The following is a 26118-nucleotide window of genomic DNA, read 5'->3' on the forward strand; positions in this document are numbered from 1 at the left end:
CTTATTTGGAATAATTTTAGCTAAGTGAGATTTCGAAATGCATAAAGACCTTCCTGACTATGCCTTTGATATCTCCTTGAATATGATGTGTGAGAGTTTGCAGCCTTATACAACCCATTAGTGTATATGTGATGACTGATTTTTCATAATAATAAAATGTACAGGAATTAATGTACATTGCAGAGGCAAAAGCTTTAACTTGCATCATGAGGAACTTAACTTGCATTTTACATTTTGCAGTAATTAAGAATGGAAGAAGTTTCCTGTATGTAGACTTCAGACAGTTTCACCACACTTTCAGTTCCCAACCAATGAGTGCATGATTTTTTGATACATGAAGCTGATCAAATCAGATATTCCAATATTTACCATAGGAGTAGCCCATCTTTTATGCAGCCTATTTGGAATTGTAAGTGGGATTTTCTTTCTTATATCATTTTGATCCTCTCCATTTTTGTATGAGCTTCAATTGAAAAATGCAAAATATCCACTTGCAAGATACAGGTCTATACATTAAGACAGCAGAAGAAAGCTAATGTATGGAGGATGTTGTACATCACATGCTCTTCTCTATAATGAATGTTTTAAGTAATGAGTGTACAAATAGGCTGTTCATGAAAGAAGTAATTTGCTTATAGCAAGCCTCCCCAATACTTATTTTGTCTGAATATTGCCATTGTCCTTTGAATTCAATGCCAGACTTTTTCTTTGTGAAGAATTTCAGTATGTAGTCTTTCATCACACTTTAAAATCATCATTATTTATGCAAGATATCATTTTCCAGATATTTCTTTCAAAAAAACATTTTTTTTTCCTGTTTGGATCAGAGTACTGATATAATGAATTAATACCAGTATTGTGGTATGACCCCTGATGTCATGTCACAAGAACATAACTGATAGTCAATCTTTCAATTTACTTTAGCAAAAAAAAAAATCATATGTTGATCTTTAGACGGACTGAAGCCCCATTTTAACAGAGCCTTTCAAACTAGAGTTACCGTGACAACATCCAGGTAGCGTGCAGATAATCTTTTTTTTCCCCCGCCTGTTAAAATAGTCCCCTCAAAATGTTGTGATACTGTGAGCCACACACTAGCTCTCCTTGAGTTAAGGATGATAAGAACATTGGAGTTTAATGTATTTATTTATTTAGTGAATCGTTTTTTCAGGAAATATGATGGGATGAAATGTGACTCAGTGATGGTGTCCCCATGGTTCCTGTCACACACCCCGGTGGTGCCTGGCAGGCAAACCAGGTGTTCTCTCAGCGAAGTTAATCGACAAATTTAGAGGATGTTGGAATCCTTCTTTTTTCCCCCCATAGCGCCGTTCCTGAAGATGCTTTCACGGGAGTCGTCAGTCCCTGTGCAGCAGTATGTTACTGTTTCATGTGCAACTTGTTACGTGGCCTGTCGCTGATTTGCCCCCCATTGCCGAGCGTGGACGGCGGAGGTGGATGGTTTCAGGGGGGATGTGGCTGGGATGATTAAGGTGATGAGTATATTGGGAGAGGAGGAGATGTTGCGTAGGATGGTGTGAAGAGTAAAGAGGAAAGAGGAGGAGGTTGGTTGTGGAGATCTCCCATCTGTGAGGGGTCAAAAGAGAGGTTTGGAGAGGACAAAGAGAGAGAAAAGCAAAGTTCATCTACATTTTGCCAAGTTTTGGAAAGGCCCTGTGTACTTACACAACCATGTGATACCTTGCATTCACACATCTGATATTGTCATGGCGACCAGCCTCCTAATCTCTTCTCAGTTTGAACTGAAAGGAGATATTCCGCAATTAGTTGTGAAGCAAATTTGAACAAGTCCTGACAAGGGGGGGGGGGGGGGGGGGAGAGTACCACTTAACTTTGCTGTTCTTCTGTGACAGTGGCATTGCTTCGCTGGAAATTTAAGACTGTTTACAACTTATGTAAATGTTGCTATTTTGTGAATCTGAGAGATATATAGTGTATAATTATGTCATATGCCCTTGCATAAAGATTCATTTATTGGTTTGGGTTGAGATTTTAAATTTCCCTTCATTTTTGAAAAATGTTGTCGTAAATGTGCCACATCATATTGATTATGAAAATGTGCCCAGTTTTTCCCCGAATCATATTAACATAATTGAGAATGATCTCTAGTCAAAATAGAAACACTAGGTTGTTTGCAATGTATTTTTGATTATTGAAATGTACCCTCTTTTTAAACCCTGTAATTTCCTGAGTCACTTTAACATAACTCACAATGGTTTCAAATCAAAATAGAAACACTGGAATCGCGTAAATGTTGTATTGATTATTAAAATGGACCCTATTTTTTAATGCTGTATTCATGTGATTAATCACCTTAGTCACTTTGCTCTAACTCACAGTGATTTCCAATCAAAATATAAGCCCTTGCATCTTGGGAAATGTCATATTAATTAGCAAAATGTACCCTGTTTTTCAATACTGTTTCCTGTAATTTCCTTAGCCACTTTGACATAAGTCACAATAATTTCTAATCAAAATAGAAACATTGGGATCTCAGATTGCCTCTTGGAACATGTCTCCCCTTCTACATGAGTGAGGTTTGTTTACTGTAAACCGTCAGAATTTTCATTTACATTTAGTTCTAGAACTTCATTTTTGTGTTTGTGAGTGCCATTCATAAGCATTGCAAATAGTCTATAGGTTATGCCTGTTAATCACCTAATTTTGTAGTTCTTTTTGGTGATACAAAAATATCTCTGAATGACTAGCTTGCAGTTGGAATTTGATCTCTATGAAATGAGAGCGCATAATTCTTTGGATCAGGCTAATTTCTTGCATCAAAGGAAAAGTTTTGCCCGCTAAGAATGGCGATGACCTGCCTCGCAAGGAACTTGGCCAGCTCATAATGACATCTTGATTTTTTTCTCTCTCACTTTTATTAATCATCATCAAAATGGACAGTGTAATCTATTCATTGATCATTCATGAAAGCACATGACATTCAGCCATTCTGTAGATATCAGACTTATTTCAGTAATCAAAGATTACTGTTGTTAGAGCACATGTTAGAGCACATTTTGCCAGCGTTTGTACAAGTTGGCCAGCCCTCTAAATTACATTGCAATATTATGTGTGTGTGTTTGTGTTTAGTTGTTCACAAACAAAATAATGATCAATCTTGTTACCCAGGGGTAAAGAAGATCACATCACCACCAACATTCATCATATTTCTTTTCAAGTATAACAGCCTGGAATGTGTCAAAAATAGATAAAGAAAAATGATGCAAGCCTGTGATGGCTTGCAATTGTGTACGGTAGTTTCCATTGACACCTTCACCCCCAGAATTTCATGGATGTCTATAAAATGGATACATGGAATAATGGCATGCATTCTACTACTACATCACTCACCCAATAACCTATGGAGGAGAGTGAGGGAAAGACAGAGAGTTATGTGAGCTGGGTTTAATATAGGATCAGATGTTTGTGAGGGTTAACTATGGTCACGCTCTTATAGAGATACATACCCCAGACGGTGGATCATGTTCGCGGCGCTCATTGACAAGTGCTGTTGAGCGCTAGCACGGGCGGTGAATCGGAGGCCATCGCAATTTTCAGGTTTTGATTGCCAAAAATAACTGCTACATTTGCCTCCGAAATCTTTTGTTCATAGCCGCGTGGTGCAACATGAGACCTCAGGAGCAGTGTTGTAGCTTCATATGCGTGTATATATACAAATATGCAGGGCTCAACACTATTAAAATATTTTTCTCAGGTGACCCGTTTGGGCCACCAAAATCTTTGAATTTGACATTTTGGCGGCCTGAAAAAGAAACATATTGGCCCAAAATAAAAGGAAGTGTGGTGTAGCCTTTAGAATTTTATTTTGAATATTAGCTACTTGATTAGGCTACCAAAACGGATCCTTTTTTTTTAATTTGGTGGCCCCACATCAACTTTAGTGGCCCAGGGCCACTGGACCACCACTAATCTTGAGCCATGAATTATGTATTACTTTGAATATCAGCCTGACTTGGCCACCAAAACATAACTTTTTCTTAAAATTTGGTGGCCCGCCATCAATTTTTAGTGGCCCCTGGCCACCACTATTGTCGAGCCCCGATATATTCATATGTATTATCATATACATGTTTCGTTAGCATGTTTTTATCTGTAGAAGACAAGAGTGCAGTGTGTTCAAGTAGAGACAATAAGCCAATAGAAACTGTTGTCATGCACAGCTAAGTGCAAATATGTACCTCAATGTTGATAAAGCGTTGAATTCTAACAGGAGAGCATAGCTGAAGTAAATGAAACAAAATAGAGTGCATTAAGGTAATATTTCAATTTTCTTAGAGAAGGGGGGAGGGGTGGGTACCAAGAGAGTGTTTAAGTATGCCTCATGATGAGAAAAATAGCAGAACAGAAGTGCCTGAGGGATGTCAACATCCACTGTGGTCCCCTCGTGTTTTAGGTGCAGAGGTTGCGTGATGAAGGTGGACGAGTGAAAAGGACTGGGATAAGGGAAAACAAAAGGGAGGGAAAGTGCAAGGGGCAAGTGAGGGGAACATGAGTTGGGTAAAGTTCAGGCAACCCTGGGGGCCCAAGGGCTCCGGCTGGTTAGGGGGAGGGTCAGTGAGAGGAAGAGTGGGGCTCCGATTTCATATGGGCAATGAGGAGTTTGACTGTATAGGGATGTTAGGAGGAGAAGGGAAGGGGTGGGGGAGGGTTTGGGGAGCTACTTTGAGCGGGCGATGGAATGAGAATGTCAAGTTTAGGATCGGAGGTGGTAGCAAACACCCCATCATGAGTAATCAACTCCATCACCACCCCACCCATGCATAGTCTCATCTCACAAGACCCCCTCATGCCAGTATCATCTTGGTGGATTTGGATCGACAAAGCCTAACCCATCATAACCATCTATTAAAAGTCGCCTATGAAAACATAAAGACACGGAATGTTTAAGATCAGAAGTGATCACTGATTTAGGCATCTAGGTGTCCAGAATATTCTGCTGAAGTAAAACATTATGGCTTTTAGTCTTGTGGTGATTAAAGTGGTCCTTATTTATAGACTAACGTAGGAGATGCTTGTAAAGTGAAATGACTCCTGGAGAACTTTGCTGTTCATGCACTGTCTGAAGGTCAGAGTGGGTGGTCCCATGCATGTATCAATATGAAAACCTTGTTTTCCAGCTGGAAACTTATTGTCTCAGAAGACACATTCAGATTAAGAACTTAACCCACCACCCAATGTTGCATGTTTGCCAAAAATTTATGAATATTTTATTATATATTATGTAAAAAATATGTAGAACATTTTACAAAACTGAAATGCTCCAGTTTCTGGAATGCTGGCAATGGAATTTGATCATCTACTCAAGATGATTTAGTAGTTTGTTGTCTTACAAATGTGAATATTTGAAGAATGAAATAAATTTCTGCTGTCTTTGATTTAAGTACTTCATGTATTTGTCAAAATTGTTTTTCAATCTTTTCAAATTAATAAAGATATGTGAAAAGATGTTATTTATCTATTTATTTATTTATTTATTTATTTGTTTATTCGATTTATTTCCTTATGTACATTTGTATTTATTCATGCATTCACTAATCAATCTATTTATCAGTTTAATAGCTCTCTTTGCCAGGTAACCAACTAAAAAGAATATGCAGATGTCAAAATGACCAATATTTTGATGATCAGAAAAAAGTTGAATTTCTTTTTATTTTTGTGGAGCTATCTGAAAATATACTTGGGCTTGAAATTCTTCCAGCTCATCTATAGAGACACCATTTTCCTTCACTAGCATTTAGACATCATTAATCCACAGGGTTACACTAAATGTAGAAAGAATATCTGAGCAGATACACACATTGTTGTTTACTACAATGTGCAGACATTTAGTCTGTTATCACTTGCTATTACATACGTGATCTCCATTTTGTTTCACCTTAGTGTATGAACTTATGTATCCATCAGTTTTACCTGTGTGTACATGTACCTTATAAACTATACAAAGACACCTTAGAAAATGCCATTCTTTCTCCATACATATGTGTATACCACCATTGCCCACAAATCAATTATTTATCAATTAGTCTGTCTTTACTGTATAAAATGTGTGTATATATGTACCTGCTATGTATTCATACAATATGTGACCCGCTACAACAAAAGGATCCTAAAGTCGCTGACGGCCGAGCCGAGAAAATCGAGTTTGAAGTCACAACATCAAAATCGGTCAAACCAATCGGATTTCTGTTTTTGGCATAATTTTGTAGTCTAATGTTTCGTCCATCATCTTCCGAAATTTCGAAGCTAAATGATAAAAGTAAAGTCAAGAAATTAAAGTTTCCTGGGCCATGATTTTCCGACTTTCAATGTAAGAGAAACGTGTCCGAAGATTTTGATTTAGCGCCGCAACTAGACTCCGCCCCTAGCAACGAGGGAGTGATCTTACTGGTCAGTGCGTGGCATCCTGATTACCGATTGGTCCTGCGTAGACCACTGGCGCTAAGCTTGATTGAACATGGCGGAGGTCACTAGGAGCGTGCCTTCTATTGTCAAGCGGTGAAAACTGTCTCGCCTCCCCATGACCATGATAGCGTCGGAAGGACAACTTTGAAGGCGTTTTTCTCGAAACTCTGATTTCCTCAACCACTTGACATGGGCTGATAAAATCATCGATATCTCCGCAACCGAGTACTTTTATGAGTTGTGCTATATAAGAAATTAAAGTAGAAGAGTACGGGAATAATATCATCCCATTTTCAGAAAATTGTCCTCCCCCGACTTTCGGATCCTTTTGTTGTAGCGGGTCACATATGTGTGTGTGTGTCTAGTGTGTATTAATATTGGTATTTATATTTTACAATTTATATGAATGTATGGATATGTTAAAAATACAATTATTTTCCTCAAAGTAGTTTATGTATGGAGACATTTTGAAGGTATGAATTCACTATAAACATACACTGTATGTTGAATATACATGTACATTTTGCATTTTAGAGAACAGCAAAAATTAGTGGCTGCTTACATGTATGATAATGAAGGAAAAATTTCATCCTTTGGTTTCTTGAGGATGACTCACTCTACAGACAGCGAGGAAAAGTCAAAGGTCAAATATTACCTGAGAAATATTTGAATCCGTTTTCATCTTCAACAAAGACCTGTCCACCTCTGTCATGAAATAAATCCCTTTTTAAGAGTTGCGTCCCCCCTCTCTTCAATGAAAGATCATTGTAGAGTCAGCAAGTGAGAGGGGTATAAAAAGAGTCGGCGTGTAGGATGCCTGCAGCGGAGTGGGGGAGTAACCAAACATGACCGCTAATCCCCCCTTCTCCTCTGGGGGATGTCCCCTACCAGGACTGCCCCCTTGCTTCCCTGCATGCCCGCACCAGTTGTGCTGCCACATTCCTGTAGCTGGCCAATGAGTGTGTCAGCAGGCCTGAAATTTTTCTTAAAGTTTCTGAAGATTTCCTGCTTTTACCAAAATTTCTTGAAATGATTTATTTATTTATTTTTTTTTTAAAACTTTGTAGCAGAGAAGGATGTTTCAAATATTGACTCAAATTACTGGTAGCCTTCTAGGCTGGAAATGAGAAATTTATCAAAATTCCCTTCCTGTAGAGAGCAATGCTTCTCCCTATTTAAGTTGACTCTGACAAGCAGAGCACAATAAAGCCTACAGAATGGTAAAAGTTCACTCTGAGTCAGACTAAAGAAGAGAGAGTTCAGGAATTTCAGAGTTTCAAATGCTTTAAGGAAAAAGTTAATATTTGTTGTAACCACGTAGATTATGTAAATTAGTTGAGGTGCTGATGTCATCATGTCACAAGTGTCTAGATGTGCACTAAAATGTAATAAAAATCATGATATTTGTAGAGAGTTGAGTAGCTATAACCCCTTTATCAAAAAAGCTGTCAGTTTGTAGGTCATTACAGAGGATTAGTAATTATTTTAGTGCAAAAGTACAAATTTGTTCTTCTTGATTTGATTCCAAGAAAGGCAGTAAGATGAATACTTGAGTGCTGGTCAGTGGGAGCCCTATGAAGTGGTGATACCACCACCTAATCCTAATTTATGTGGTTGCAACATAAGTCACTGTTTCATGGAAAGTGAAGTTGAAACTCTTGTAACACAGTGAAATTGCACTTTAAGTTTTTAATGTACAAATATCTTCCTCCCCTATCAAAGGAGAATAAACCTTGAGGAATTGCTGATGTTTATGAATGTGATGAAATCTCGAGAACAACAAATCTGGTGATATTGTTGTGAAAAGGACTTTCATTGACATACTTATGACAGTTTGAATGTCAGTATAAATTCATTAAACACAGATATGGACCTTGACATGGTAGTGTGGCTCATTGCGAGCTTGAATAACTTCTGCAGGAAACGTATCTTGCTGTGTACAAGGTAGAAAAATAGAATATGTGATTTTGTCCTCTTGAATTTTCGATAACATGCTTAAAGACATTGTTTACCATTTGCAGATGAAACAAAAACCCAGCTTTAGTGCTTCAAAACAATTCAACAAAATGTGAGTTAGGGATAGAAACAACCAATGTAAAAAGTTAATCAGTATAATCAATGTTAAGTATTGTTTGATATACAAAATGTGAACAATAATTATTATAAAATTGTTTCCAGACTAAACCGTGTACAGTTATGGTTTTGTGAGAAAAAAAAAGTGATATCTACATATATCTTAGGCTTTATTGCAAAATGTTTATATGGTAGAATGTTTTGTGATACAATTGACTTACACATATGAATCAAATGTGATAACTCAGATATTTTTTAAACCACTGCTCCTAATGGTATAGAGTACCTTTAAATTCTTGTGTGTTAAATAAGCATCTTTGATAATCTTGAGCACAGTGTGAAATTTGTTGGAAGTGTAAAATTGAGGACCTTTGAAACAAGTTAGTATTGTGCAAGTGATGTGTATGTTTCAGTAGTATGACCGGAGATAACTATTTTTCTTCTGCCTTTTGAACACTCAAGATGACTTATCAAGACTTGAATTCTTAGAAGTAATCAAGTTTTTGTGTCTTTGTCATTCTACCTTGATTTGGCACTTTAATTCTCTATGTTCACACATTGCAGTGTAGCCAAAGGTATTTTATTTTTCAAATTTCTTTTTTGCTCTCACTGTATCTTTTCATTCTTTTGTGATGCATGGATCTTCGATGAAAGTTTTTCACAAGAATCATTGTATCCACATAATGTGAGAATGATGTATTCTCCTTTGTCTCCATCTTGAAAGTGAGACTGGTGGAAATCCCCTTTATCCATTGAAAACTAGGCATAAATCCAGCTTGCTGATGTCAGTTATTTGGGGAATGCAATAATGCTAGATATGAATGTATGTGTGTGTGGGATGTAAGAGGGAAGGGGGTATGTTCTTTTCATCTCTAGGAGTAAAACATGAGAAGTTGAGGACATTGCTGTGTATGAAAGCATCTACAAAGCTGGATGTTCTGTGGTGAGTTTCAGAGATGGATGCTGCCTGAGTTTGAGTTGGGGTTAGGGTTAGGGTTGGGGTTTGGGTTGGGTTGGGTAGGATTGGATTGGATTTTTAGTTTCTGGGTTTCTCACAGGAGACAGGGAGCTGTGACCCGGGGGATGTTTGTGTGCTGTATGGGCCATTTCACTTCCCACCTTCATGCTCAAGTTCACTAACATCAACACAGACCCCCAAGCATTCAGGAAGTCCACCCAAGGGGTGACTCTCTAACTCCCCTCCCGCTGCTTCTGCTGTATGTGAGCTCGAGAGCGGCCAAACAAATATCTCGGTCTTTTGCCTGTACGAATCCAACTGGAAAGACAACTAGAGATTGTAATTTGTCATCACTGACAAATTAAGGTGATCCGATTTTTTTTATCAATGATTCGAGTCCTGATCGCAATATTCATGACCATACAAGTTTCATCTGTGTTTAGAGACATTGGCCGTGTGATGTTTGCATTCTCATTTAGAAAAGGGAGTCATATCTGCCATCTTTGGTACCAAATTCTGTATACACTGAATAACGAAGATACAGCAATGAATACATATGGCCTTTGACCCACCTTTGCACTCCCAAGATTGCATCTGATGAAATAGTGGTTATTTTGTGAAATGATTCTCGCGACATCGTCTATACGTGTGAAAAATATGGGAAAGATAGGACAGGTATTCACTAAAATACAAGATGAAACATTTATGACCTTTGACCCTAATTTACATACCCAAGATGTTGTCCGATCTAGTAGTTGTTATTTTATGAAATAATGTACGAGACATGAACTAAACATGTGCAAAATATGGGGGTGATAGGGCGTGTTTTTCTTGAGTTATTGCAAAGAAAGTTGCAGAAAGAAAGAAATATCTCAATACATAGAAGATAAGCTTTAATTTCAACCAATTCTTTATCGTAATCCCGACATCGCATGAAAAAACGAGGGAAATGAAACGATAGCGCAAAGTCCCAGCTACAATATATTAAAATCTGGGAGAAATTCACCGAAGGGTAAGTGAGCTAGTGCTCGATAAAGACAATCATGTCAATTTTCACATTAAAGAAAATTCCCTCCCATAGAGATAACACGTCATCACGAAGATACAAAAAGAAGTACATATGACCTTTGACCTCAATTTGCACAGACAAGATGGCATCTGAGTAAAAAGTGGTTATTTTGTGAAATGATCCTTGTAACATGGTCTTTGCGTGTGCAAAATATGGGAAAGATAAGACATGTATTCACTAAGAAACAGGGTGAAACACCTATGACCTTTGACCCTAATTTACATACCCAAGATGGTGTCCGATCAAGTAGTTGTTATTTTATGAAATAATTCACGTGACATGAACTAAACATGTGCAAAATATGGAAGTGATAGAGGCCGTTCTTCTTGAGTTATTGCAAAGAAAGTTGCAGAAAGAAAGAAATATCTCAATACATCGAAGATAAGCCTGAATTTCAACCCAATTTTTTGACGTGATTTTGACATCGTATGAAAAAACAAAGGGCACACTTACGGTAGCGTAAAGTCTCAGCTACAACATATTAAAATCTGGGAGAAATTTACCGAAGCTTAAGTGAGCTAGTGCTCGATAAAGATAGTCATGTCAATTTTCATTTCCAGAAAAACTGCACTCCCATAGAGATAACACGTAAACTGGTCAAATTTGACAAGATTACTTTTAATCCATTTTTACGAGGTGATACCGTTATCCAATCAGAACACTGTAATTTTATGTTTGAAAGAACATTAAATAAGCTACATCATACTGAAATCTGGGTGAAAATTGACAAAGGACTAGTGAGATACGTTCGAATGAACTTGAAATTTGATGACGTCATTTTGAAAATTTACTTTTTTACTTTATTAAGAAATTTGATATCTTTTAATCATTTTGTCAGCGTTGCCAACCCATGAAATGACATGTACAACTCATCAGTTTTCAAAATATGTATAGAAAATGGGGGGTCACCGTCCATCCTGACGAGTAAAATCGGATTTAAAATCGGCAGTTTTTTGGCATAGTTGTACTGTATATCGCCATTGACGCGCGCGCGGAATTTCAACTTTGACGGGCCCGTATGACGTCATATTGAGTCGGATTGACTTGAAACTTGGTAGAAATATTCCTTGACATTTCAGGCAGCCGATACGTGTGAAAAAACGGGAAATTTCTATTGCATATAAGCTGTGCGTGCGTATATGCGCGCGCGCGTACGCGTCCGTCCGATTTTTTCAATTTTTCAAAAAATGCTCCAAATGGTCTGAAACGTGTGCAAAAAAAATTTGAGCTCGATTTGAGCATACAAATATTTCAACGCGCGCGTACGCGCACGTACCAAGATAAAATGTGAATTTTGAGAATATGAGTAGAATGCGCATAACTTGAAATATATGTGACGTAAATTTCATTGAAAAATTTCATTCCATTAATGAGATATGACTGAAAATGTGTTTTCATATAATGACGTCATAGTGACGTCACGGTCGACTGATCACTTTGATTTTAGTTCGATTGCCGTCTTTGGGACACGATACATACATGGTATAAGTTTGAAATTGATAGGCAGAGTACTTTCTGAGCTAACCTCTGCACAACTTTTGGGGAGAAATAAAGAAAGAAGAAGAAGAAGAAGAAAGAATCCGTACAGATACAATAGGTGATCCGAGTGGATACTCGGATCACCTAATAAAGATTTAGATTTGCTCATTCATCTAATGTGTCAGAAAACTCATTATATTTTCCCTGTCTTGGTGGTGGAAGGATGCAGTGCAGCTTCGTGGACCACCTGGGCATTTATGGCCATCTTCTCAGAGCACTGTTGGTCAAGTTTGAGATGAAGTGTCCAGATTGTTGGTCTCAATTGATAGTGTGTCTTTTTAGTTGCTGAATGGGGTTGATATGAAAGACCATTATTAAAGGTTTAGGAGCCTTTTTTTTGATAAAGTGTCCCCACATTTCACGATATTTTATATATCAGAAGTATGTCTCAAGTTAGATCATAAATATAGCTCTCAGCTTAGCCATGAGCAAAAACGTGCTTATGATTTCTTCTCACTTATCCATTTCTGATACTAGTAGTACCACAGGGATTTGGTAGTCTGAGTATAAGTGCAGGAAACCATGGGAATAACCATTTTCCCATTGTCATTCTGAGAAGAAACATAGCATGTACGTGCATGTATTGTAAGTTTGAGATGGCAAAACTTCTTCCACACATGAAAAGATAGAGAGGATGTTTCAGTCATGTGAGTCATGTTTAACCCTTCGTACTTTGAGTGCCAATTGGCACAGAGAACACATAGCTTATACACACTGTCCAAAGTCCCTTGCACAGAAAAGGTTAATGTCATTTTTTTTTTCCACGTAATATGATGAATACATCATTTTTGCTCATGTCTTGATACCTACACCATGTTATTTACCTCGTGGGGCAAAAGAGAGAAGGTCCTCTCCAAATTTTTCCAAGTAACCAGAAGAATGCGGAAGTGGCTGTTGGAAGATCATTTTTTAATACCATTGTGAGGTGGTGATCTGAGTTCTGTCACCTCTGTAGGTCAGTACAAACTTGTGACCTCTTGTAGATTCTTCTCATAATTCCCCTTTCTTATTAATTTCTGGCATGAACACAGTCTAAACACAATCAGTTTCAATTACACCATGTGAGCTCAGGTCTTCCAGGTGTGTCCTGTCCAGACCAACCTCCTGCCTCTTTTACTGTCACTGAGGTATCCAAACAAGACTGGCTAAACTGCCCTCTGGGAGTTCACCCCATTGGGTTCAAAGGTCACAAGAGGGGTCATCGGGCTTTGCTTCTGACCAGAGATAGATACGGTCTGTCAGCTCTCATTGTCTTCATTCTGTCCGTCCAATTTCATCTTGATACCTGGGAAAGTATGTGTGTTGGGAGGGGGGGGGGGGACCCCACAAAATAAAAGTTGAGTGAAATGAGTGACAGCTTGCCTTCCTCTGTAATTGTCACACTCTAATAATAGTGAACTCTAGATCTGCAACACAAAAAATGCTAAAGATAATGCTATTTAGCTAAAAATGGTGATCTGCTCATGCACGAGGCAGCTGTTTCCATTGTCCAACCCTGGAGGCTGTGTCGTCTTAACGTTTGTGTGGCAGATCCAAAGCTCACTAATCGCCGGCAAACTGCCCCTACAAGTTCAAAGATAAATATAAAGAAAGCAATTGAATGAAAGAAACAGATCATGTGATACAATGAAAGTCCAAATTCATATCTGTTTGGATGTTGGTATGTCACACAACAGGGTATCCTATGGGAATCTCAAATTCAAATGGGTCATTTCAGTCATGTGACTACAGAATCTCCTGATGCTTTGAAGAAAGTTTTGCTGGTATGCACCTCTCATGTTGTGAATAAGACTGATGTCATAAATTATTTGATTAATATTAATATAATGTTCTCTCTGATTTTTGTTTCTTTTATTTTGTTTGGTATTGATTTAATCGGAAGGCATGGATAGAACAATTCAGGTAGTGGTGATGTGGAGGCTGATGCTGTAGCAAGGCTGAACAAGTCATGTTCATAGAATGTGAAGAATGCTTCTCCCAAAGATTACTATTGTGGAACTACAGGTGCGGCTGTTTAAAAAGAAAAAAGAAAAGTATTGTCTCAGAATATGTTGCAGAATTACAGGTGCAGCTCTTTGAAGGAATGTACTGTCTTAGAATGTGTTGTGGAATAACAGGTGCACCTCTTTGATAAAATGCACAGTCTTTGAATGTAATGGAATGTTCTTGGTTCTTGGTAGCATACCATTGTAAAACTTACACATGCAGGTGACTGAACTTGACACCACATGTGAAAGCATGCAGTTACATTGCCAGAGCTTTGCAGGACAAGTTTTTAAGAAATTGCCCAATTTTGTGGTGATATCTCTGTTGGCGCTAAATCCAGCTTTCAGTGCTGATTACGAAACGCTTACGATTTGAGAGCGGGCTAATCTCCCCGCGGAAATAGTTTTGAAACCAATCAATTTGCATCTTTGGGGTTGGAAGGCTGTGTATTTGTTCAGTTGGAGGTGTGGCATGCGGCCGAGGTGTGAGGGGAAGTGTTTTCATTCTCGTCTGCCTCTGTCTTGGAATAATAAGGGGTCAGAGCGTGGAGTTATGGAACATGACCTTAAGGAGTTTGATGAAGAGACCCATGGATGGATGAAGGAAGGAAGGAAGGAAGGAAGGAAGGATTGATGGAAGAAATGGAGGATGAATGAGAGAAGAGATGGAACAGGAAGAGACAGGGACAAATCCCTCGAGAGTTTCCTTGAAACAGACAGAAATCTTCACACCTTTCCTGCTTTTAAATTCATACTCTGTCGTAAAGTGTATGCTGATTTTAACACACAAAGTGAGCACTGAAAAGTATTTGTCAAGGGTAGGGAACACATTACCTGCAATGAAGCTGAAAAGCCTGCTGATGTTGTCTAAGATTTATAATTATGCTTTTTGTCTCATCTGTCTGGACTACTTCATCCCGATCAAGAGAAGAACTGACATTAGCGGTGTTCCAATAATCATGTGTACACCACTGGGAATTGATTCTTTTATTTATGGCCCCAATTTTTGGAATGTTTTGCAATTTTTCCACATCTGTCCCTCAACTAGAGATATTCAGCTTCACAGACATCATCTCTCGAAACAAAGTGGGAGCAGTTAAACATTGGTTTGAAAAAGATTCGAGATGAAACAATCATGGTTGCCGGGTGGGGCGGTCGTGATGATGCCTTCTCAAGGGATGCAGGGCGGCCTGGGATGAAAAGTGAGATGCCTTGTTCCGGACCGTGTCCTCTTCGGAGGTCACCATTTTGTGGGGGATGCCAGCGTGCTAGTGCGAGCAATTAAAGACACTGTCGGTGATGCGGTAGCTGCTCGTCCCGATGTAAGCCGCCGCGTCACAAGTTGTGGTGTTTGCTGTCATACCTGTCAGTGTTCATTTCATGTCCAAATGTTGAGGTGCAGCATCAGTACTTCTTCCTCCACCCCCTCCTCCCTTTCACTTTTCTCTCCAAATCCTTTGTGGTCGTCTTTGCTCCGAAATGAGGGTTGATGAGTGTTTACTGGAAGTGGCATTGACAGTCGGCTTCGTGGAAGTAGGTTACAAATTATCCCCTGCGCAAACCAAACTGGTTGGAAGAAAAGGTGTTGGGGGAGTTTGTGTCGTCAGGGATAATTGAACATAATCCCGGTATACAGTCGCTATCATGTGCTGTAATGCTGCAAGAGAATGACTTTGGAGTCTGGTATGCTCTTTAATGTGTTGTCTGCTCCTGGTGTATGGGTGGCCACATGTGATTATCCATGCTTCTGTATTGCGGCAGTCTGTGATGAAAGGGTATTATAAATGTGTCACAGAATGTCAGATCAATAATAGCCAGACACAAGTGGTCATGGAAGAAAGAAGAAATGCCCCAATCCCCCCCCCCCCCCCCAAAAAAAAGGTCCTGGTTACAGTATTGTTTAATAGTGGAGATTAAGAGATCAAGTCATTGATGTGACTCATAGTTTGTCTGCACTATTGCGCTGTGTTTGCAGTTTCCATTTAGATATTTTAGATATTTTAAACATTTTATACCCTTAACCCAGGAAGGGGTACCATCTGAACATGCTTTTAACACTGCCCACAATCCCTTTTGCCAGTGGTAGAGTATAGGTGTAGATTGGAATAATGGGGGGAGGGGGGCTAATATTGCTTTTTACCTCTCCCATGTCAGTTGGAATGGGTTAACAATGCTCCTAAACCTAAATTTTATTTGAGAGAGGTTCATATAATTTTTTCCTGTATTTCTGCAGAGTCTAGAATCCAACAATATGCAAAATTATGTGGAATGTGTTGTAACTACTACTTGTAAATTGTTTAATGTTCAAGACAGTTTCATCTTTCTGATATCACAGGTTGATAGTTGACTACAGTATCTAGCCTTTCAGCTCTATGTCAGGAATTTAGGATAGAACAGATAAAGATTTTTTTTGTCAGTTTTTTTTTTCTCCTTGGATGGTTGTGTAAACTTATCACTTTCTTATTTAGAATTGCTTCAGGAGAAAATAGAACACTTGGCTCTGTACAGTAGGGATTGTCCGGTGTTTCAGAAAGCATTGTCATGCAGTCCACCAAAGATATTTCATATCAGGCTTGTTCACATACCCCAAAGTAATAATATCATGCTCCCAAAACCAATCATTTCTAATGTGTGAATGGGCCTAGTATATATACTGTAACTTGTTATAAATTTGGTGTTGATCACAGACTAATATGGATTTTTTGTTCTTCATTTACTACTGTCTCTTTTCAGACGCAGAAGAGGATGAAGCTTCTACACAATCACAACGACGGCGAGAAATCTCCCACCCTTGAACACTCGCCCATCACTCCAGAACAGGTGAGAAATTGGCCATTATGTCTAACCATTTGCAAGGCAATTTCAGCCATCTTTTTCTGTCTTTCTCGTGGGGTGCGTTTATCAACTCAATTCTGGTGCAGGATTAAGGTTTTCAAACAACTTTCAGGGAGTTTTGGGCAGTTGACAAAATGCAAAGCTGTTTGATTATGGGGTTAGAAAATGCATGTCTGAAATGCCACAAAAAGTGTGATTGCAAATGCATTTGAGCCAGAAATGCGTTTCTGCAGAGAGTTGATAAAGCAAAGTCGTTATGGAAGGCATGTATGGCTCGAATCTGCCCATACCAACCACTGCCAACTCCACACATCTCCGCTCCATGGGTCAAACTGTGCAGTGGAGTTGCGCAGTCCTCCCATGCAACTCACGACAGAGTTGATAAACGCAACAACTCGAGAAATGCGATCTGAAAGGCCTTTGCAAACGCATTTTGATGGTGATCATTTAAACATGTTTCAAACATGGGAAAGTTAGTAAACGTAGCCTTAGTTTTTCAGAGTTCATCTCAGTAAGGGAGATAACTTTCTGTGTGAGAGATAGATATGTTTCACTTGTGGATGCATCTCTCATTCTTAGAAGTATGGCCTCCTCAAATCACTAAGTATTTATTATGCAGGTACACATATGGAAACATGTTGCTGTATAAAATGATATAATACAGAGAGAGTGGGAGAGTTGAAGAGTACCGAAGAGATGATGTCACAGTCTCTTGTTGCAGCTTAGGTTGGAACCAGGTGTGTACACAAAACACTTGGGCCAGGTGAGGTTATTTAGAACCAGTTTCCATGGCAATGAATGGTTATGACATCACACTTTGGTACTCTATATATATTCATATATATGTACATGCATATAAGTTATATGTATAGATTATTTTTAAAAAATGATTGAGAGGCAAGACGGAGGGGGAAAGGGTGGAGTGCTGAGGACTTAAGTTAGATTATAAAGGGATGAAAAGAGAAAGAAAGATGAAAGGGGGAGGGGGGGACAAGAAGAGGGAGAGGAGAGAGAGTGTGTGTGCCTTGAGGTGGTGGAAGTGAAGTGGTTTGGGTGGGGGGAAGGAGGCATCACAATATTATGACAGACTCCCTCCCTCCATCCTGGTTGCAGGCAAGCAGCCTGCCAGCAAGTCAGTCAGCCAGCCAGGCAGCCAGCCAGGCAGCCAGCCAGCAAACTAGCTAGGCAATGACCTCTTCCTAGCCCAGAACCTCCCTTGCATCCGGCAATATCAGCTGTTAGAAATGAAAGACTTCAAGAGGAAATCCACCCTAAAAATAAGTTAACTTCAATAAAGAAAAAAATATTCCCCACAAAACAATACCAAAAAAAAAAAATAAAAAATGGATAAGACATAAGGAAGGTATGGCATGTTGAAATTTCAATTTTTTTTTTTCAGAAAACATTTCTTGACCAGTACTTGTGAATATTCAAATTACTAAGTTGACAATGTCATGCTCTCACAATTTTTTATTAATTTCATATACAGAAATGACAAAAATCTCATATTTCAGCTGCTTGAATATAAAACTTGCCTTAAAACCACCCAAAGTAAAAGAGAACAAATGTAAGCTCTGATGTTATCTTGGTAGGCTTTTACTCGTATTAGCTAAATATAACAATTTTCACGAATTTCAAAATGAAATACATGAAAAATTGTGAGGGTATGATATCAGCAACTCACTTATTTGAATATTCATAAGGACTGGTCAAGAAATGTTTAAAAAAAAAACATTTTAAAAAGTTATATTTTCCTTATTTCTTGTCTGATTTTTGTCATTTTTGTATCGTGCTATAGGGAATATATTTCTCTTTCTTTTGAAGTTTTTTTTTTTTTTTGGGTGGATTTCCTCTTTAAAGAGGACGGTCCTGAAAGATAAAGGAATGGCCAAATACAACCCTTTTCTCCTTGCCCTGCTGGTGACACAGAACTTCTAATACCCATCTACGTATTTCTCTGTGGGATGACACTTAATTGCACTTGAATGAATGTTACCAAACGCTCAAAATTACATAATCATGAATGTCACAAATGCATTGAAAATACTGTTGTTCTATTTCATGTTCACTACATGTGAACAGAATGCTTCATTACCCCGATAAAGTCACAAATGTTAAACCTGAGAAAATTACAAAATAAAGTGGTTAGGCTGAAAAAAAAAGAAGAGAAATCTGACAATTGTTTAGAAACCAAAAGTTTGTTTTGACTACCTGCTGTACAATTTTCCTCGTCAGAGGATATTGCCAACTTTGAAAAATGTAAAATTTGTCAGTATTCTTGAAGCATGTGGTTATGACATTCTGGATTGAACTGTGGCATTTCTAGTTTTAATACCAGTAGTTTGTTTGGATGGATTTTGAAAGTATAGTCTTTGGAAATTATGTACTGGTATATGTACATGCACATACCATTGGAATCTAGGAGTTTTGAGACTCTAAAACTACCACAACCAAAGTCCATACCCAGTGATTTTCTCAAGATTTTCTTTGTTTGTATGTTTGTTTGTTTTTGATAGTCACATTTATGCTTCACAATTGAAACATGCATATATCTGCAGTACAGAGAAGGATTTGCATGTATGTATATCCACTTGCACAAACCAAACATGTGATTGAAGTTGAGGGTCAACTTTTGGGAGAGTTTAATCATATAAACTCATGTTTTTCAGTGAAGAATTTTGATTAACGACTGCGCAGACCAGACATTTTGAACTGCTCTGTATGAGGTCTGTACCAAGGGAAATAAATGTCTTGAAATGCAATGAACCTTTGGGAACATTTTGTGCCAGAGACTTGAAATTCAGACAATTCAATCATCTAGAGATCGCTGGTTCCATAAAAAAAGAAACAAATTAGGTCTTTTAACAAGGCATTATATTGTACACAACATCTTTTTTTTCTTCAGTCTGTATGGCATGTTTCCTTGTTACAAAGTGACAATTTACGCTTCTGATATCGAAGAGGCCACGCAGTGCATGAACTTGGCGAGTTCCACTGGTGGAGATTGATGTAGATTAGATCGGGAATATTTCAATATTTTCAGAAGTGCTTTGGATATGCCCTCCTCAAATGAGAGAGAGAGAGAGAAGAGAGGAAAGGGGAAAAAAAAATCATGACTGTATTCATATCAATTTCCATCTTCCAGTGAAGGCATCATATCCATCTTGTTTGACCTGATTTTTGATCTGATGCTCTACTTAATTTTGATATGCGACTTTAGAAGAGAGAGACAGAGAAGAAAAAAAAATGAGGTCAAACATCACCTGGGAATTCAAGAAAAGTTTGAAGAGCTTGAGTTAACTTTACCACTCGAACTCCTCTGCTACTGGACAGCCTTAATAGAATGTGGATATTTTGGCCTTTCGTAGCCATTTCTCCATGGCCATCTCATTACGATTTCTATTGTGATATATGTCCACCAGATATTATCATGATGCGCATGTATGCAGAATCTTTAATTGTGCCTAGCTTCTTTACAGAAATTGACTACCCCCCCCCCCCAGGAAAAAAGAAGAAAAAAAGAAAAAAGTCATTTGATTTTACAGTTCCACTACTAGCCTGCTGTGTGAATTTCAAATATTTCAAGGGCCAGAAGCTCCAGTTCAAAGACAAAATTGCAAATTGTACTCTTTTTATTTCACTTCATGGATAATACAAAACAATGTTTAGATGATTTGAATGGTTGAAAGATATGAAAGTTCTGTTCATATCATCAGTGTAATGAGGAAAATCTCAGAAGAGTTTTACGTTGAATCATAAGAGTTTTTAATTTGGATTTAAAATCTTTTCTTGTATTACATTTGTCAGTTTGTTTCAAATCCCCTTGTATATAGTAAATAATTACATGTAAGACTGTGGACAGCCAGAAATTATTTCAACATTTAGAAATCTCCACTTTCAAACTATGCAGAACATTTATCTGAGTACAGTACTGTGTAAGTCTTAGTGTAAAGTTTGTAAGATTAGGAATTTCTCAGGTATAAAGACACTAAATGTCTGTTTTCACATCATATAAACAGCAACAACAACAGGAACAACAACAAATTCAATTTTTCAAGATGTACATGTACCAACAGATTTGATTACAGGTGTGATGATTAATAGCAATTCACTGCCCTTGGAAACATACCGAGATTTTCTTCATTGATTAAACAATATTATGCCAATTCTTCACATTTGTTTAAAGTCTGTTTTAATGGTTAATGTAGTATTATGTGAACACTTGGTTGCATATTAAATGTGCCTCAGGCTACACAATAACTTTGCATCAGTACCATGTGAATGCATTCAGTTGACATTGCCCATGCCATGTGATCAATGGAATCATCTTTTAACCTTTAACCTTTGACCCACCGCTTCCAGGATGATGAGGATGGTATATGGGCCTAGCGCAGGCCTCGTATACCCCGCCCCGAGCCATTCATGCATACATTATGGTAAAATGAATGTGGTACCATGTGCTTGCTTTTTAGTTGAATGCACACTCACAAATTTCATTTTTTACCCCTTAATCACTACTTTTGAGTTTATGACCTAACTATCAATGCGCTACCCTCTGCATGGTCATGGTGATGGTTATGGTGATGGTTTGATTAACATACTCATTATTTAACTCATATATGTTGTGATGTGAATTTTTCTATGAGTGCATGCTCGCATAACTTTTTGTCACTTTAATTTGTGATGGAAGCTTCTTTTTTTTAAGTTTCTTGTGCCTTGACCATTGGAATATTTTTTTTTAGGCAAACTATCCTTTCAGGAGATACATTAAAAACCTTCTTTGGCTCTACATAATTTTGACAAGGCAACATGGATGTGAATGTTTAGTGTTTATGCTAAAACCATACTTACATCTGCTAGCACACTGGTAGCCCCCCCCCCCCCCCCTCCCCACTTTTCACAAATTCAATGTAAAGCTCACTAATCCCCCAACTTTAATCCCTCTTCTGTCTTCTCAAAGCAAATCCCTCCACCACATAAATGATATTAATAAAGTAAAGGCTTACTTGAAAAGCAAAACAAAGTTTCATGAATACATGGTATTCTCTTCAAAGGGATTCACGACCTATATTTCTTTAAGTTTATTACTTTATCTTAAAGAAATGCATCATGCATTTTACATTGATCAATTATCCAATCATAAACATCTTATGATATATATATATATTGCTGAGCCTTGGTCTGATGTGGGATACTTATCAATGAATTTATAACTATTCTAATATAGATTGTAGGTAATTAATCACTGATTTCATAAACACATTTTGTGGGTGAGGTGCTGATTTTTTTTTCCACTAAACAGTTACTGTAGGTCAGTTAAATTGTTTCTTGCTCCTATTAAGAAATTATGTGTATTTATCAAATTTGATAGATATATGATTTTTGATGTGGCATTTTTAGTATTCTGCAAATTTATGGTTTCATTGTTATTTTTTTTTATGCCTCCGCCATGAAGTGGTGCCGGAGGCATTATGTTTTCGGGTCGTCCGTCCGTCCTTCCGTCCGTCCGTAATGAATTTTGTGGACAAGGTAATTATCAAAACCTTTTGAGGTATCCTAATAAAACTTGGCATGTATGTGTATTAGGGGGTGAAGTTGTGCCTATCAACTTTTGGGTGCACATGCTCAAGGTCAAAGGTCAAAAGGTTAAGGTCAAATACATAAAATTTCACTATTTCCATCATATCTATGCAATGCCTGAAGATATTTTCTTGAAACTTAGTGTATAAATGTATTACCCAATTAAGATTGTCTGGTGAAAGTTTTGGTCATGAGGTCAAATGTCAAAGGTCAAAAGGTCAAGTGAAAATATTAAAACTTCACCTTTTTCTCTGTACCATGGAAATTGTTAAAGGTCTCATCATGGAACATAGTGTATAGACATGTACTGACTGGCAGTGATTATCTAGAGAATTTAGGGTTCATGGGGTCAAAGGTCAGGGGTCAAAGGTCAAGGGCAACACTTCAAAATTTTACTATTTCCCTCATGTTTATGCAATGCCAGCATGATTTTTTTTTACACTAGGTGTATGCATGTTTAACCTAATAGAGACTATCTGGAAAGTTTTTTTTTTTCTTTTGTTTTTGCCTCAAAGGTCAAAACGTCAAAGATCAAGTGAAAGTGCTAAACTAAGTTTTTCCTCCATATCTCGGTTATCCTGAAACGTACGACATATTTATGCATCTTCTGCCTGACAGTGATTATCTTATGAATTTTAGGGTCAAAGGCGAGATGAAAATGGTAACAATTTACTATTCAATACAGAAATTGCACTTTTTCTCCATACCTTGAAAATTACTCAATGCATAAACGTATGAATGGGTCAAAGTCAAGTTAAAGTCCGTAAATCCCAAATACATGCTCTCCTATTCATCCAATTAAACCTAGGTCAAGGAAGGTGAGCATTCAACACATTTGTGACAAACTTTTCATTTTAACATTTTGCCAATTTTGTGAAAATTTAATCACACATTGTTCACATGTACTATTTAGACCTATTAGGAGAATCATGCATTATGGCGGAGGCATACCAGTCGCCATAGCGACATTTCTAGTTTACTCTGACTCTTGACTTTTGTGTTTCTATTTTCGTGTAATAGCACTTGTAATGTATTGTTCAGCAAACTTTATTCTTTCCAAAATGTTCACTGTTCTGCTATTTTTTTTTAAATGTGAGTCTTTACGGTAGCTTCTGTGAAATGAATGGAGCCAATATTGCAATGCTGAATTGGTAAATTTAAGTTGTTGTTTTCTTTGATGTGAGTGGATGTGTCATGGTAGATAGAAACAACTCACTTTGCTTCTTTAAGTACAGTGCATCCATACTGCAGAGACTACAAAATGGGAGTTGATAAATAACTCACATGCATCATTAGAAAATTGTAGTGATGTTAGTGTAGTTGTTTTCGGTATTGATAAAAAAACATTAATTGTAATTCTTAACAATGTAGCCAGTAGTTGTTATAATTATGATACTTATGATATGATGGGTATAACAATGATAGTAGTGATAACAATGATTAATCTTGCCGTCAATAGGATAAGTAGTGTGTAAGTACTACTCTTAGTACCATGACTTAGTTACTACTTCTACTAATAGTGATAATGATAGATTAGATTGGTAATTACAATAATTTCACACTATCATATTGATAGAACCAATATCACTGCAGTAACAACTATTTTTTTGCCATCACTTGGATAATAGTTATTGTCATCATCATCAGTATCATCATTATTGTGATAATGAACATTTTTAGTGATACTGATTATGATAATCCATGCACCAAAAAGACTCTTGCTCTCAGTGTTCTTAATGCCAAAATGAGTTTTTGTTTGTAAATGACATAGAATAGAAGTAGAAATTTGGGAGAACAGAGACATACAACATAAGCAGTTTACTTTATTGTGTGTGTTGACAGTGTCAAGTATTGATCTTCAAGTGTTTTACTTGTGATAGTGATTCTTCTGCTAACTGCTTCTACATATTTCTTAGTGACACTTTGATAAACATATATATATATATATATATATATATATATATATATATATATATATATATATTATACATATAATATTTATATATATATATATATATATATATATATATATATATATATATATATATATATTAATCCTTGTATTAGAGTCATTCTTTCTTCCAGTGACAGCTTTCATGAAAAAGAAAGCAATTATATAATCAAATATCAACTTCAATAATGAAAATCATGTTTCTTTATATGTTAATTAATTATTTGAAAAGTATATAACACAATTAAAGTTACTTCTCTTGTTCAATGTAGTCAACTGTACCATAACATGTATCTGCTAATCTCTGTTCACCTTCTTGGGCTTGTGTTTGAATCTATCAATATTTTTGATTTACTTATTTGCTTATTTTTCTTAGTTGTGCAATGAAATAACAACAAAAAAGTGTAGTTTGTATCATATGTGTTCCATGTTTTCTTCAAATTATGTCTCAATGTGGTATCATAGTGCTGGTTATCAATTCATGTATCTCTGCTGTCTTTCATTCTTTGTCAAAAATATTTTCAGTGCACTAAAGACTGGATAATTTCATAAATTTTCATAAACGTCACTTAACAAGCACATGAATACTCCAGTTTCTAAAAAGTTTTACTCCTTGGCACCGTGAAATGAATTTGTTCTAAGAACTCTTCTCTTTCCTCTGTATGTTTGACAGACCTTTACTCGTCAGTTCCATGGAGGAGGTGTGCAGAGCATCACTCTGTAAAAGAAGATGGAGGGTATCCATGGTGATGAGACCAGCCACGCCCACCAGCCACACCCATATGCAACATCCATCCATTGATCATATGCACTGAAATCCCTAGCCTGTTTGGGTGATTACTACACAGCATCGGGCCATTCTGACTGTGGCCCTCCTTCACAGGTGACCATAGACGTGGAAATGAATGGATGTTGCTGCCATGACGATGAACTCGGCTCACCTCCAAGTCTTATTTTGAATGACGTCCAGCCATGGAATCATGCTCTTATTCAGTATGTCACAAATTTTTTGAAAACTGAGATCCATATAACAAACTTATGTTCTTTTATTGCGTGTGATTCTCTTTACTGTTTAAAGTCATGCTACAGAATATGAATTTTGAGGCAATGCTCAAGGAAAAAAAAGATTTTCATGTTTTGATTCCTCATATTCTTTGTAATCTTCCTTTCTTCTGTGAATGTGCAGATGAAATTTGTTGCCATGGAGAAAAAAAAGCTGTTTGTCATGTGGCAAGTTCCAAGACAACAGTTCTGATGGCTGTATCCTTAATAATAATAAAAAAAAAAAATCCATCGCTTCCTGGCTGATCATGCGACCATTGGACATGAGACCTTTCATAATGGAGAGGATTTGGTATTTTTGTGAAGTATGTCAGTGTGTACATGACATCTGTTGTTTGTTCAGATTTCTTGTTGGAGTTAGGAATCTTCATCACCTGAGATGTTGCTACCATATACAGAGTGCAAAATGGGCTAAGCTTCAATTTAAAAAAAAAAATCTAAGTAAGTCCATCATAAGATAGAGCAAAATTTAACTTTTCCAGTGATACCTCACTTGTAACATAACAAGGAATATTCTTACAGTTATGATGAAAAATATCCCATATTTTCTCATTACTTTCTTTGTTTTTAAGCAGCTTTACTCACAAATATCTCAACTAAATAAAAATGGAGTTAACTCATT

General features: G+C 37.3%; 1 protein-coding gene across 1 annotated transcript in view; it reads left to right on the forward strand.

Annotated features, from left to right (window-relative positions):
* The window catches only part of LOC139735073 (ELKS/Rab6-interacting/CAST family member 1-like), a 129515-nt gene extending 104179 nt beyond the window's left edge, over positions 1-25336 (forward strand). The window contains exons 15-16 of the mRNA XM_071645846.1: positions 16802-16888; positions 25108-25336. Coding sequence (XP_071501947.1) covers positions 16802-16888; positions 25108-25158 — 138 coding nt within the window. The 3' untranslated portion in view covers positions 25159-25336. The remainder of the gene's footprint in view (positions 1-16801; positions 16889-25107) is intronic.
* Positions 25337-26118: the final 782 nt, after the last annotated feature.

The sequence above is a fragment of the Diadema antillarum genome, unplaced genomic scaffold (genome assembly GCF_040938485.1).
Source record: "Diadema antillarum isolate AM-2024a unplaced genomic scaffold, OU_Dant_1.0 seq00000563_RagTag, whole genome shotgun sequence".
In the NCBI taxonomy this organism is placed as follows: domain Eukaryota; kingdom Metazoa; phylum Echinodermata; class Echinoidea; order Diadematoida; family Diadematidae; genus Diadema; species Diadema antillarum.